The sequence below is a fragment of the Silurus aristotelis genome (assembly GCF_946808225.1).
Source record: "Silurus aristotelis genome assembly, chromosome: 1".
NCBI lineage: Eukaryota > Metazoa > Chordata > Actinopteri > Siluriformes > Siluridae > Silurus > Silurus aristotelis.
Genome location: NC_139574.1, coordinates 18943987 through 18958784, shown reverse-complemented (window position 1 = coordinate 18958784; position 14798 = coordinate 18943987). Strand labels below are relative to the sequence as shown.

Here is a 14798-nt window from a genome sequence, read left to right as displayed (position 1 = left end):
TTCTCAGAGGCTGTAAGTCAATGGTACCGCTGGTATTCACTGGTCTGGAAGTGGTGAAAAAAACCTTTCCTGGGCTGAGACAAGCTAACTAACTTCAGCCCTGAAGTTAGCCCTGAAGTTAGCTAGCGTGTCTCAATAATACTAAGAATTTATTGGGTGGTTGACTTCAGGAGCCAACAAAGCCAAAACCAAAATAATAAATAAAACTTGGGTTTAGTCTCTCTATCTTACCTAACCAAATAAAAGAAAATAAAAATACAATTTGCTACCTTGCCTACCAGAGAAAAAAGTTTTTGAAAATAAATGGTATCAGACTTCTTACGACCCCAGTTTTAGTATTTACAGGTTTTACATGGTTATTTATATGGTTATTTACAGAGCCAAACAAAAGGTTTGAAGGGTGGAAACAAACAATGGTTCTCACAATCTCCAAAACTTCTTAATCCCAACATCTGTGATCTAAGAGAATTTCTGAACTTGTCAAACAAACAGCACAGATAAACAAAATGGCTTTCATATCAAGGTGGCTTTCTTGAGAAAGTGATGGCGTGGCTTTTAAAGTGCAGAAAACCAATCAGGATACAGCAGCAATCAGCCTGCAAGAGACACTTGAATGGCGTTTACTGCACATGACACAAACACAGAAAAATAACAAAACAACCATAGGGTTGTAACACCCCCACACAAGAATAATCATGGTTAAAGTTTATACATGACATCTAGACAGAGAATCGACAATGGCATTGTAAATACCTTTCTTATACATGATTTGCAAATTAAAGCTTTGGCAAATGAGTGCCTAACGCATTAGTCTCTAGTGTTTGTTAAACGTTGGCTGCAGAGAATAAGTGGGTTATAATCAGGGTATACATCAACGGGTTGGGAGCTAGAGTCAACATAAACTTAAAAATGATGAAGAGCTAACAAAAGAGCTAGTGCTCTTTTTTCAATTGCAATGATTAACTTGATTATTTAACTTTTTAGAATAAAAACATACAGAAGGGTAAATTTATTGGTCATCTTCTTGCAGCAGGACAGCACCAACACCTATACCACTGGCATATATATATATATATGAGAGAGAGAGGGGGGGGGGACAGACAGACAGACAGACAGACAGACAGACAGACAGACAGACAGACAGACAGACAGATAGATAGATAGATAGATAGATAGATAGATAGATAGATAGATAGATAGATAGATAGATAGATAGATAGATAGATAGATAGATAGATAGATAGATAGATAGATAGATAGATAGATAGATACGTGTTTGGAGGGGGGATGGTTGTGTGTGTGTGATTCAATCTCTGTGAGTCATTTTAAGGATTTGGTTCTCCTTTTTTTTTCTAAAATCATGTGATCTCCCTTGATAAATGTGCAACCATTCAACTACACTAGTCTGGCACAAACAGAGATTACAAAGTGCAATCAAATTAGTCTGATAGCATCTGTATGTTCTAAGAGACTATAAAAGCTCCCAGTCCTTGCCGCTTTATGTGGTGAGTGTTCTTTTGTGATTACATTTCTATATCTCTATATGTCTTGTATGAAACCAGTTTTTTAAAGAAGTTTTAGAGTTATTTTCAGCAATTCCAACTTAATACAAATGCGGGATTATAATGTATGACATATTTTATACCTCTTTTTGTTGGTTTGTTTTGTTTTTTAACACACCATATATGACATTTTACAATTCAATCAAATCATGGTATTAAGTGCTTTGTACTGTATTTTTTTTTGTATTTTCGTGTCACAAGTTATTGGTTTAATTTTAAAACCAATTTTTTACATAACATCTATATTATTTATTAGAACTACATTATTAACTAGATCTATGATTGTACAAGGTATTTTATATGTAACAGTTTCTACAATTTAAGTTGCCAAGGCAGATGTGAGAGATTTAGTTTTTCAAACATAGTTCTTCTTTTTACTCTTATGTCTTCTTCAGTTATTGCACAATGGCATACACAGATTGCAAAATTGTCTGAATCTGTTTTGGGGTTTTTTAGTTTTCAAAACAGCAAAGTAAATAGAGAAGAAAATATATGAAAAGCAATGCAAGGAAAAGAATAGAAAAAGAAAAAATCAAAAAAAGAAAAAAAAGAAAAGAAAGCAAATAATAGAAAAAATAGAAAAAAGAGAAGTTTGATAACAAGAGAGTGTTTCCTGTAAGATTATTTCTTAATTAAGTACACAGTGTTCTAAGACATTTGGGCCAGCAGTAAGAGTAACAGATAACACATTACTTCCAGTGTGGTGGAGCAGAGAATAAAAAAGAAATACGTAAAACCTCACTAGTTAAAATCACTAGGCAGTTACTAAACAACTTCTAAATCTGACTGTATTACTTCTTATTTTCCCGAACATTTTTAATGGAAACAAATAAATCAATTTGTGGCAACAGAGATGCAAAAACAGTGCATCTATATGTAAGTCATTTGTTATGTTTTGCCATATTCACATTATTAATAAATGCGTGCAGGCAAATTGAGAGAGAAAAAAAACATAAGCAACACTGTGTTTTTTTTTTATGGAAAATGAGAAATTGGCAGTCTCATTTGTGTTCGCAAGCACATTAAATCATTGTGCTGGAGCAAGATGCCAGGCAGTCATTAAAAAAATATATATAAATTACTACAAATATAATAACTGCTTTCTCCTCAGATGGCTAAAAAGCACATTTAGGAGCCAGAGGCAATTAGCCCCTGCAATTGGTGAATTCTCTGTAAAGCGAGTGCTGAGAAGTGAAGGCCTTTATGGGAGCCAGTGATAAGAAAATAATTGAGTGTAACTTCAATAGTCTGTATCTTTCTAACATTCACACATGCATACAAACACAACCAGAGAAAGAACGCATTATCTGACTACCATCGGGCTTATGTGAGCTAGAGTCCCCCAGTTGTACCTTGCTGGGGGTTGAAAATAAATGAAATGATTATTTTACCTGGCTTTATGATGTGTGATTGACTTCTTTACCATTATGTCAAGTGGCATTATTCAGTATTTTATTTAGTTATTTTATAATAAAATAAGTTATATTACACAAATAAGCAAAACTAATGAGGGAGAAAAGACAGCAGACTGTAAGAGAGGGTCGCAATATGTTGCACAACAAGCTGACATTTCCTGACATTGGCCCCTGTGACTCAGGATAGAGCTAACGGTACACCACAAAACAGCCGATAGAGAAGAAGAAACACGTTGAAGAAAAGAAAGCTAGTAAGTCTAATTTTGTGTAGTCTTTTTTGTTTTAGAAAGATCACCCTGTCTAACAGAAATGGAAGCAAATGAATCCTACTTACGTGCTAACATGTCCTAAGAAACTTGTTCAAAGGTATGTGCATATTTTTGTATTAATGTTCTATTCATGATCCATTGGGGTTTTAGCTAGTAGACAGATCATAACTTTTCTACTTCAGTAGCTGTGCCTCATTAAATATTGTCTTTCGATTTCATTTTGCTGAGGGACAAGTATCAACTTTTTCTCTTTTAATGTGCTAATGCATCACTCCTCAGACAGGTGGGTCAAGTTTATGAAGGATTTAAATCTTCAAAGTAAAGCAATGAAGGTAATGTAGAGAATATAGTAAATGACACAAATTCTTTTTGGCTGTCTTACAGATTCTTTCCATCATGTCTCTGCAATGGACCACAGTACATGCTGTGCTCTGGACTATTCTGTATTTGTTCACAAAAAGTAAGAGAGGTTTTTTAATACATTTGAAGTCAGTGGGCTATAAGCTTTGTTCCTGAAAGCATTTTATTTAAACCAATAAAACCAATTTAATTGATTAAATAAAAGTTAAATAAATGGATTAATTGAATTAAATAGTTGACATTTATTCAATTAAATTTGGATAATACAGATGTGTATGTAAGTGTGTGCGCGTGTGTGCGTGTGTGTGCGTGCGTGCGTGTGTGTGCGTGCGTGCATGCGTGCACGTGTGTGTGTTTGTGTTTTACATTTAATATTTAATTTTCTAAAGATATGATCTACGTAACTGTTCTGCTTATTTCAGCACACTTTAACAAATGTCTTTATTCCTTCCATCCTTCATTCATTCACCTTTATATGTGGAATTGTCAGAATTTTCTTCTTTTAAGATAAATTTCAAAAGCTGGATATAAAATGCTAAAGAATCAATAGCAATAGCGTTAGCTGCTAACCAGGAAGTGGCTAACACTAGCGCTATGGATTTAGGATTGAATTTTTTTTATTTGTCACAAACATAGTTATACAGTAATCCCCTGCTTTACCGGTTCGAATCTTGTGCCCCCGGTTTATCGCAGAATTGCATTTGCCACGTAACTAATTTGTTTAGCTGATTTTCCAGGTCTCTCGCGGATAGTATAATAGACCAAAAAACTTATAAGGAATAGTTTTTATGGAGTTTTATGTTGATATAATACAATTTATTCATTAATATATAATTATTAATTATAAAATGAAGTAAAATGTTAATACAGTATAGTATTGGTGTATATACATAAAATGGCATTTTTAGGGTGGCGTCCATTTATCGCGTTTTTTTTTTTTAATCTCGGGTGGTTTTAGAACGTAACCACCATGATAAATGGGGGATTACTGTATACCGGACACATCTTGCAGTGAAATGAAAAGTTGAAAATCTTGAACGTTAAATACCTAGCGGTAGCAACTAGCCCCTTCCTGGTTGCTCCTCAAATGTAAACCATACTGATGATTAATATAATTTGTCTAGTCTAGCTGGTAAACTGAAAGATGCTTTCACAAGATTGCTCTGACCTATTTCACCATGAGTTTTGAAATAGCCAAGTATTGAGAAGCTTGATTGCAATGCAGTGTTTCACAAGGTCTGGTATGGGAATTTTATTGTTATTGCATGATTTTCACTTTCATATCTTTTTAATATGGATATTATGCGACCACAGTGTTAGTACTCTGTGTAATACACAGTGCTAGTACTTTGTATAATATATGTATCTACTTGCGAAAATGTCTCATATGTGCCTTTTGTGTATCTTATTTCCTAAAGATGTCAGAGCATCACCATGTGCTGAGGTAAACAGCTCATCAACAGTGGTTCCTCTTGGCTCAGCAGTCAGTGCTTCCTGTTACATCAAAAAAGAGTGTACACTAACACAAACCCCAAGTTATTCTATTGAATGGAAAAGAAATTCTCAGTTTATCCACCGTAGTAATGCCAGTCAGAAGAATGTATATGACGTCTACATAACCAACCTTACTGACATGCAAAATGTGCTGGAATGTTTTGTCTGCGTTCATGATACCTGCAACATTGTGGGCGCCGTGGAGATCAGAGCAGGGTGTAAGGACTTTTACTTTGTGCTATATATACATATATTATTTGTTTATGCATTATATTAGGAAGAGATGGTACAATGATAACTTTTTAAAAAATATTTAATTGAAGCTAAATTACACAGGGTTTACGTATTACAATTGTACTCAGGTTTTTTGCATGTATGAACTGAGTTTAGTTTTTGAGCATGTAATGGAAAAATTATTATAATTTATAATTTTATAATTTATCTTTGTAAACCAATAAGGCACAAATATCTCCAGCATGCTTTTCAGACAGATGCCAAAAAGTGATGAATATGCTCTTAAAAGTAGTGTAAGATGCATGTGTGCATCTATACATATTGGAATATTATAATATTGACAATACAATAGTGTTACAGTTGTGTTACTATTGTACCAACTCTCCCCTACTTACTTATGTGACCTATACTGAGTTAAACATAAACTGAGAACACACTTTTGGTAAAAGTTCAGCTTTATTTTACAAATAGCAATCTTTTTGAACATTTATTTTACCATTCTACTATCCATTAAACTAAATAATAAGCTGATATTCAAATTGGTATAGAAACTTCATATTCATTTTATGATGCACTTTTGCACCACAATTTAGTTGTGTGGTGTAATTTAATAAGGTGTCTCATTTCTGTTTATAATCCTGTTTATTTTTGAAGATCCTCCATCCGTCCCACAGAACTTGACTTGCTTAATAAATCTAAATGAATACCCTATAACTCTGGGGTGCACTTGGCTCCATGGTAAAAAAACTTCTGACATTCCAACAAATTACACCTTGTACACAGAATTCAGGTAGCTATATAAAGTACTCAATTCTAATTACTAAATGTGCTATTGATTATAATATATAGTACACTGATTTGTTTAAATGCTATCACTGACAGATGATACATGTCTGTTTTATTTAGAGATCAATCAAATAAATTGCAACAGTTTGCCTTTGTTCCAACATCTGATGAGAATTTCTCCAGGGTACTTCGTTCTGGCTTTACTTTTTTTTATGAAATGCAAGTTTATGTGGTAGCAATGAATGCCCTTGGTCAGACCACATCCAAACTCCTAATGATGGATCCGATGATAACAGGTTAGAAATGATCTTCTGTGCACTACACAAATTAACAAAAACCAGGCACGGGACAGTTTTGAACAAGTTACAAGGGGAATTCTGTGTAAAATAGATAAAAAAAAAAACATTTAGCCTAGAATTAGTTTTATGTTGTTTCATTCTCTGTGTTTTGCTTATAGCTAAGCTGGATGCTCCTGTGATTCAAGGGGTTGGAACACAAACATTTGGATGCCTTGAATACAAATGGAGTCTCTCACCTACTCAGAAGTGGATAATAAAGACATTAAATATAGAGATCAAATTTAAACCTGTGAACAACAAGATTTTCAGTGAAGAAAAGGTTACACATCTTTACTCTATAAAACTACTTACACACAGTTTTGGCTTTTTAAAATTACTCCACATTGATTCCATGCAATAATCTTTTCCATATTTTAACACTCCCAATCGTCTAAAAATGCCAGCATGTTTACCTGATATGTTTATTTAACTCTTCAACAGTTTAATTATAAAACTGGTAAGAAAGTTAAGGTGTGTGGTCTGCTTCATGGCATGAGTTACGAATCACAGATGAGGGTAAGGTATAAGAGCAGCCCATGGAGCGAGTGGAGTAACACTACCTTGGCTACTACACCCATGAAAGGTACTGAGAATTCAATTTTATTTTTTTTATAGTCATTATATCATTTGTTTGTAGCATACTGTATATCGACTAATGAGCCAGCTACCTGACAGTAGCATGTAGCTAATGTAATTACCTGGCAAGTATAACAGATGTGTGGACTTAATGACATTTTAGCCAGAATACTCCCAAAGTATAGAAAGTACAACGTTCCAATGGTAGCTGGGGGTAATTTATGTTGCCTAGCTTCAGTGTACACTTCATAGTTTATATGTCATATTTTATTTCATTAATAAATATAGTAGTTTCTAAATATGATGTGTTAACCCAGGACCAGCTTGCATTGAGTATGTGGCAGATAAATCCACTACTGATCATGAATATGAAGTTTGGAAAGCTTTACTAGAACCTGGACCAAAATTCATGATGCTTGGAAAAAAAGGAAAGAAGAAATAACATTTGAAATTTAAAACAGACAATTTACATTCTGATTGATAAAAATTGTTGATTTATGGAAAACTTCTAATCGCCTTAAACAAACACATCTCTGTAGTTCATGGTAAAATGGATAGGCTAGCAACTTCTACATTTTGATATCTGTAATGCAGCACATATCATGTTTAGGTTTTTATTTTTATAAGTTAAATAATGGAAATGAATTATTTCTAACCTTCAAACCTTAAACCACAAATTGTTGAAGTTTTACTGATAGCATTGTTTTAGTTTCTTCCTATGCAAGTAGATTAGAAAAGAAAGAAAGTTTAATTTAATCACAGAACTATATTGCATTTATACTAGGTTGCTTTAATGTTATACCGAAAAGGTCATTTGCACTTCCTTGGTGTTAGACTTCTTTTGTAAAATGTTCACTCATATACTGCGGTGCGAGACTGTTAAGTGCGTTATACGTCAGTAGTGCTATTTTATGATCATTGTGAGATTTGATGGGGAGCCAGTGTAGACTGATTAAAACAGGGGTGATGTGGTTATATTTTCTAGATCAAATTTACACTCTTGCTGCTGCATTCTGAACTAACTGTAGCTTATTTTTGCACTTCGAACACCCAGACAGTAAAGTGTTACAGTAGTCTAAGCTGGATGTAACAAAAGCATGAACTATTTTTTATGCATCCTGTAACATTATATTTCTAATTTTAGCAATATTTCTAAGATGAAAGTAGGCGATCCTGGTATTGTTATTCACATGAGCCTCAAAGGAAAGACTAGGGACAATAATCACACAAAGGTCTTGGACTGCTGTACACACTGAGACACAAAGACCATCCAGAGATTCTACATAATCGGAACGTTTACTTCTAGCTGCATGTGGTCCTAGTAAAAGTACTTCTGTCTTATCCTAGTTGAGCAGAAGGAAGTAGGAAGCTTCCACTGTATAATGTCCTTTACACACTCCTCAACATTGTTAAGCTGATCTCTCTCATCTGGCTTTGCTGAAATATACAACTGTGTATCATCAGCATAGCAATGGAAGTGAATACCATGTTTATGTATATTCACCCAGAGTCAGCATATAAAAAGAGAAAAGCAGTGGGCCTAAGACAGATCCCTGTGGAACACCAAACTTTACCTCAGAGAGTGTGGAGAACACACCATTTACATCAACAAACTGATAGCATTCAGTCAGACCTAAGCCAGGAGAGAGCTGTTCCCTATATTCCAACAACATTCTCTAGTTTAGCAAGGAGGATAGTGTCAAAAGCTGCACTAAGGTTGAGCAAAACAAGTCCAGGTTCTGTTTTAACACCACAAATGAATTTTTGTCACATCAACTATCTGCAAAATTTGGCCACAACTTATATAATATAATTATAAATCTCTCTTTTGACTTATCAAATTTGCACATATTATGCACACTATAAATTATTTAGAGTGCAGTATGTGTCAATGAGAATGGCCTATGCTATAGAGTCTCTAAAAGCTTTACTTTATTACCAGTGCAAATAAGAGCCTTGATGTGCTGAATCGAGTGCTCTCTTTTCAGCTCCCACTGGCCGGCTAGTCGCATGGCTGAAGCTACAGAAGCCAGAAATCAGGAATCCAACCGCACAGCTGTTTTGGAAGGTGAGAACTCAACAAATACAACACCTCACAAGCTGTGAGAGATTGTCTAATAAAGACGAGACGTCTCTGTACGCATCAATTTTTAGCAACTTTTAGTTGCTTTAGGTTTTTAGCAGCTACAGTGATATTGTCTCCTGTATTAGTGGTGTGATTATGGCATTACTAATTGTACAGTTGTACTGTTTAGTGTAATTATTCTTACATTTTATTCTGACAATTCTCTACTTAATGTAAATGTAAAACTTTGCACTCTCTCAGCCATCTTTGCAGTTCCGGCCCAACAGCATGAATGTATCTTACACTGTATCACTAATCGGAGAATTCACAAAGAAGAAAGAAACTGTGTGTGTCACAGATCAGCAACACTGCTCTTTCCAGATACATGCAAAGGTCAAGAAGGTCTACCTGACCACCTTGAATGAAGCAGGGAAATCCCACCCTACTGAAGTGGCAGTGTACAGACAAAGAGGTAGGAACAGCTTTTAGACAGAGAGCTCCTTGTCAAGCTAGCATTTTCATTTTAAGTAATGTAGGTCATGTTGTAGAAGTAAATGAATTCAAATGGTTTAAATTTAAATTATTGTTGATTTGATATGATTTTCAGGACTGGATCCTGTCTCTTTTTTTAACGTACTTCCACAATCTGAGGAGTCTTTGATGGCCAACTGGAAAAGCACGGATAACTCAGTCATTAGTGCATATGTGCTGGAGTGGAAATCATTATGTGGGATGAAACAGAATCATGTCTCTTTTGAAATTGTTGACAGAAATCAGACCAGCATGGTAGTATCAGGTACAGTAAAAATTCAAAGCATCATACAGGTGTTTCTCTTAATCCCAAAGAATGGTTGTTTATTAACCTGAAATGCTAACCTGAAATGTAACTTTCTATTTTAGGTCTTGAGCCTTATATGCCTTATGAAATTTCAGTGTATCCAAAGTATGGCGGTGGTATTGGTCGACCCTACAGCAGTGTGGCATACACAAAACAAAAAGGTTCATTTTCATAAAAAAAAAAAAATAATAAAAAATAAAAATAAAAAACTGATTAAATGATTAAAGACAGAAACATTATGAGAAATATATTGTTTTTCTAATGATACAAGACTTCCCTCTAGTGTTCTTTCCAAGCATTAGCAGCAAACACAACTACTAATTCTGAATATCATAGCCATAATCATAATAATGAGCTGCACTTATAATTGTTGTTCTTCATGATCACAGCCCCTTCCAATTCTCCAAAACTGGACACTGGACAAATCAGACCTACTTTTATAGAACTTCACTGGGATGAAATCCCACTGGAGCAGAGGAATGGAATCATTACTGGCTATAAGATTTTCTACAGAGATGAGAAAAACAATACAGGAGGTTTGCTATTTAAAATTTTATTTGCAACTGCTTTTTGCTTAATGCAAAAAAAATGTTCCTTCTCTAATTCTTGTCCTTCTCATCTAGTTAAATACACTGAAAGCACAATCAGGCATGTGGTGCTCAAAGATCTCTATCCTTTCACCGTCTATGAAATCTTCCTGATGACTAGCACAAATGGTGGCAGTGTGAATGGGTCCACTGTAAAAGTGAAAACTGCATCTATTGGTATTGATTAACAAATATTTTCTTGGAGAATTATTTTACAAGATGATAACAATGCTGTTAATAACCTCGTGTTTTGCTTTTGTTCTGTTTTCAGATGCCTTCGAGATTGTTCTGATTGTCATTCCAGCATGTGTTGGATTGACACTTTTCTTCTTTGGTGTGTTTACCTGTTTTATCAAACAAAAGTGGTAAGTCAGCACAAAAAAAAAAAAACATATCGATGAGTTATTTTATCATTTTCAAGAATTTATTTGAGAATACTCCATTTTTCCTTAAAGGATGAAGAAGTATTTGTGGCCAGTGATTCCAGACCCTGCCAACAGCAATATTAAAAAGTGGGCAACAGCTGATTCTTTGGAAGTATGTCCAGTTTGTTTTTTGTAAACAATACAGAATAGGGTAGCAATTGTTTTATTTTATTACATTAATTTCTTTTCATGGTGTTATTAAGAAAAAAACTACAAAACTGCTTGTATATCTCAATTTTATAGTAATTGTATATCTAAAATAATTTTATTTAACCACATATGAAAGTTATTGCTTGTTCTTATTATGCAGTTTGTCAAGATAATCTATATTTTTTGCCAGTTCTGTTATAGTATAATTATTGTTTTACAATATCATGCATGAAATGTTTCATCCTTGTCAATCCTTTTAATCCTTTAAACATTTATAAAAGGAGTCATTGGTGTCAGCAAACAGGTGATGGGAACTAATTAAAAAATAATGAAATGTAATTATACATGGTTAAAAGCCTTACATGTAATTTATTAATACATTTAAAAAAAAATGGTTAATTGCCCATTAACAAGGATTTGAATAATCCCTCTGTAGGCTTCAAGAAAAGAATCACACATCCCATGCTGATTGAATTTCCTTTAACACCACTCCAATTGTTTTATTCCTTACTTGTCATACAGTCAATTTGAAGAATGTTATTCAACATGTCTGTAATATAGATAATGATTTGTGATTGTTTTTCCCACAAAGTGCATGCAGCCCTTCAAAGAGGACAAGGACCCTATGATCGTGTATCTCTCTAACATCAGTATTCTGAGTCTGCCTGAGAAAGAGATGTTGAAAGGAGACGAGAACATCAAGATCAACAATTGGCCATATAATGGCAAAAGTGTGGATGCTGGCCACAATGAGCCAGCCCATGATTCTGAATCATTTGACTTAGAGCAGCAAAGTGAGTCTGTGCCTTATGCTACAGTTGTCTTTGCTGAGCCATATCGACGCCAGCCAGTCTCTCCACCGGTCTACCTGCGCTCAGAGTCCACACAACCACTATTGGCAGAAGAAGAACCTTCCAGTCCTCGTCAGTATGAGAAAATTACCAACCAGGTCAATCTTGCTGATGTACACCACTTTTCATCCTTTAACAAGAATCTCAGTGTTAAAGAAGAAAATGCTTCACTTTGGGTGGATTTCCCTATGCTCAGGTGTTTGGAAATGAACAGCAAGTTTTAAATTCAATGTGTTCATAAACAGCTATAATACAATGGTTAATTTCTTTCTCAGCTTGGAGCGGTGGAATATTATGACTTTTATTTTTTAATGTTTTTTTCTCTTTGAGACAAAGTCATATTTTGCAGCAGTCTGTGACCTTGTGGTCCTACTCTTAGCAAATATAATATTAACTATTACCAAGCAATAAACCCACCATCTTATTCACATAGTAATATCCAAGTAGAAGTATTTGTGGAAAAATATGCACATGAGAAGAGTAAGATTTGGTTAGAAAGACAAACTGCAGCAAAAGACAATCTGTCACTGTTAGAGCATTGTCACTTTTGTACATGATGTATTTTTTTTGGCCAGCAGTTCAATCTGTTCATGCACTGACCTATAAAATGTGTAAATCTAATGATTTAATAATCCAAATTAATTTTGAGTGAAGCATAATTAAGTTTGCCGACTGTGACATGCTGCGAAATGAAGGCATAATTTACACAAGGCATTTCATGATTTAGAGGTTATACTTGATTGGGTTTAAGTTACTCTGTGCTTCCATTTTCTTGTGAAGAAAGATTTTATCACATTTTCTATTCCAAATTGCCACAAAAATGTCAAGTTCACTCAATCTTGACAGTCACTGGTCCTAATGAATAGTGAAGTAGTATGGTAATGTGTAGAAGAATTTGCTATTGGATGTAACATTTTTATAATTATTATTATTACTTAAAAATTCTTGAATTGACGAAGAAATAACTTTACAGAAAATGTTATTGTTCTGATGTCCATTTCTCTGTTCTGATAACTATAAAAAGCATTATAAGTAACAGCACTTTTTTTTAGCTGCTACAGCTGTGAAGTAGCTAATGGCTCTGGAAAGATTTGGCTGTCTGTCCTTCTAAAGTGTTGACTCGGTACATTTACTTTTTTGGCTACTTGTCTTTCTTCAAAGCAACTTAGAATTGCGCATGATACAAATTGAGCAGTTAGTGTTTAAGGGCTTTGTGGATGACCAGAGAACATTTGGAGGAAACTGAATTTAAATTAATAAATCAAACAGTATCACAAATTCTTAACCATTGAGCAACATTCACCAAGCCAAAAAAAAACATATCATATTACAATTTCTGAAAGTGTATGTTGTATGAATTAATGAAGTAACATTTGGTGCTCATCAAGGCTCTGTACTAGGGTCTCTTCTGGTTTCATTTGCATTTACATTTGGGAGATACATCTACATTTATGGAATTACTTTCCATTTTTATGCTGATGTTATATTATTACTTTATATTTAGTTGTTGTTATTGATGATTTTGTTGTTAAGCCAAGTGAAATGATACAACTTTATAATATTATAATTATTATTATCATTTAATGTTTTGATTTTCTTATATTTCATATTGATAAGGAAACTAAAACTTCCTGTTAACATACAGTGTTCAACCTAATCTATGTGTGACACAATTCTTCTTGTTTACTAATTTGTCAGGATGAAAATCTGGTGGTTGTTACTGTTGATTTTTTTCTATTTCAGTTAAAAATACTAAGGAAAAAATTACTGGATATTCAGATACTGTAAGTTATCACAGTTTAAAAAATTATATAAGGTAGAGCCTTACTGGAAGGTAGAGCCTTACTGGAATTTTGTTCTTAAAATTAATTTCATTTGACTCTAAGTTTTATCAGGGTTTGAATCACTCTTAATTTAGCATTTCTACTTTTTTTTTTTTTTCATTGTGCTCACATTTTTTTATTGTGTTCTTTTTTTTTGTATGCTGATTATGTAAAACTGCTACTTATATAGTCACAAATACAGATTCAGATAGTTTAAACATAACCTACTCTGGATTAAAAAAAAAAAGATAAACATAATGAATAAACTAAACAAAAAAACAGGAGTTGTGTGTTTTTCAAGTATATCCGTCACTTGACCAGCCTATACCCACTCATATAACCTCTAAGGTTTACCAATTCTGATTACCATCTGGATATTTAAAAATACTCAATTTTGAGATTTTTCATAATGAAACATATGCACAATAAATTAGTGTCTGCATGTTTTAGGTTTATAACTTAAAGTGCATAAAGTGGGTAGGGGGGGGTGGTCAAGCACCGGTTTTTAAATGGAGAATAGGGAATAAGTATAATAATAATAATAATAATAATAATACATATACATATATACATATTTTGTCTTCATGTTCTATGTTGAGTTCAGTTTAATAATAAACATACAATTGCATAAAGCATTTGTAAAGCATTCATACTTGTCCATGCCCATTTTTATTTAATTTAAGGTACATTTATAACAGATAAAAATGTTGGATAATTTTGCGATTTATCGTTATTAAATATTTTAATCGATTGACATTCCTCAATTTATATATATATATATATATATATATATATATATATATATATATATATATATGCGCGGTGTTGGGCAGTAACGCGTTACCGGTAACTCGTTACTTTTGACAGTAACTAATACTGTAACGCGTTACTTTTAAAAAATAAAGTAACTCCGTTACCGTTACCGTATGGTGCGTTACCCGTTACTTTTTAAAATGAATTAATTTGGGCTGAAGTGTAGACTACAGCCTAACCTACTTACAGCAGCGTCGCATTGTAGGATTGGT

The 14798-nt window shown here is 33.7% G+C and overlaps 1 protein-coding gene across 2 annotated transcripts; it reads left to right on the top strand.

The window, feature by feature from the left end:
• The first annotated feature begins 1362 nt into the window (after nt 1-1362).
• Nucleotides 1363-13993, top strand: csf3r (colony stimulating factor 3 receptor). 2 transcript variants are annotated; one of them, XM_083536022.1, is made up of 17 exons: nt 1363-1505; nt 3264-3343; nt 3631-3706; nt 5025-5318; nt 5989-6124; nt 6241-6416; nt 6578-6738; nt 6900-7041; nt 9023-9102; nt 9361-9571; nt 9707-9895; nt 10000-10098; nt 10327-10473; nt 10561-10701; nt 10796-10889; nt 10980-11061; nt 11692-13993. In XM_083536022.1, exons 3-17 carry the CDS (start codon nt 3643-3645, stop codon nt 12172-12174), a joined length of 2499 nt encoding a protein of 832 aa, XP_083392148.1. In that variant the 5' UTR covers nt 1363-1505; nt 3264-3343; nt 3631-3642; the 3' UTR covers nt 12175-13993. The 2 variants fall into 2 exon arrangements, with proteins under 2 accessions (XP_083392148.1, XP_083392149.1); XM_083536023.1 differs by having other exon boundaries at nt 1398-1505; nt 3249-3343.
• Nucleotides 13994-14798: the final 805 nt, after the last annotated feature.

What these genes read in the sequence shown, in the direction of transcription:
- csf3r (XM_083536022.1), top strand. Translation starts at nt 3,643, where the DNA reads ATGTCTCTGCAATGGACCACAGTACATGCTGTGCTCTGGACTATTCTG. An exon ending in GACCAGCATGGTAGTATCAG is followed by an intron (nt 9,896 to 9,999) that starts GTACAGTAAAAA and finishes TTTCTATTTTAG; the next exon opens with GTCTTGAGCCTTATATGCCT. An exon ending in TGAGAAAAACAATACAGGAG is followed by an intron (nt 10,474 to 10,560) that starts GTTTGCTATTTA and finishes CTTCTCATCTAG; the next exon opens with TTAAATACACTGAAAGCACA.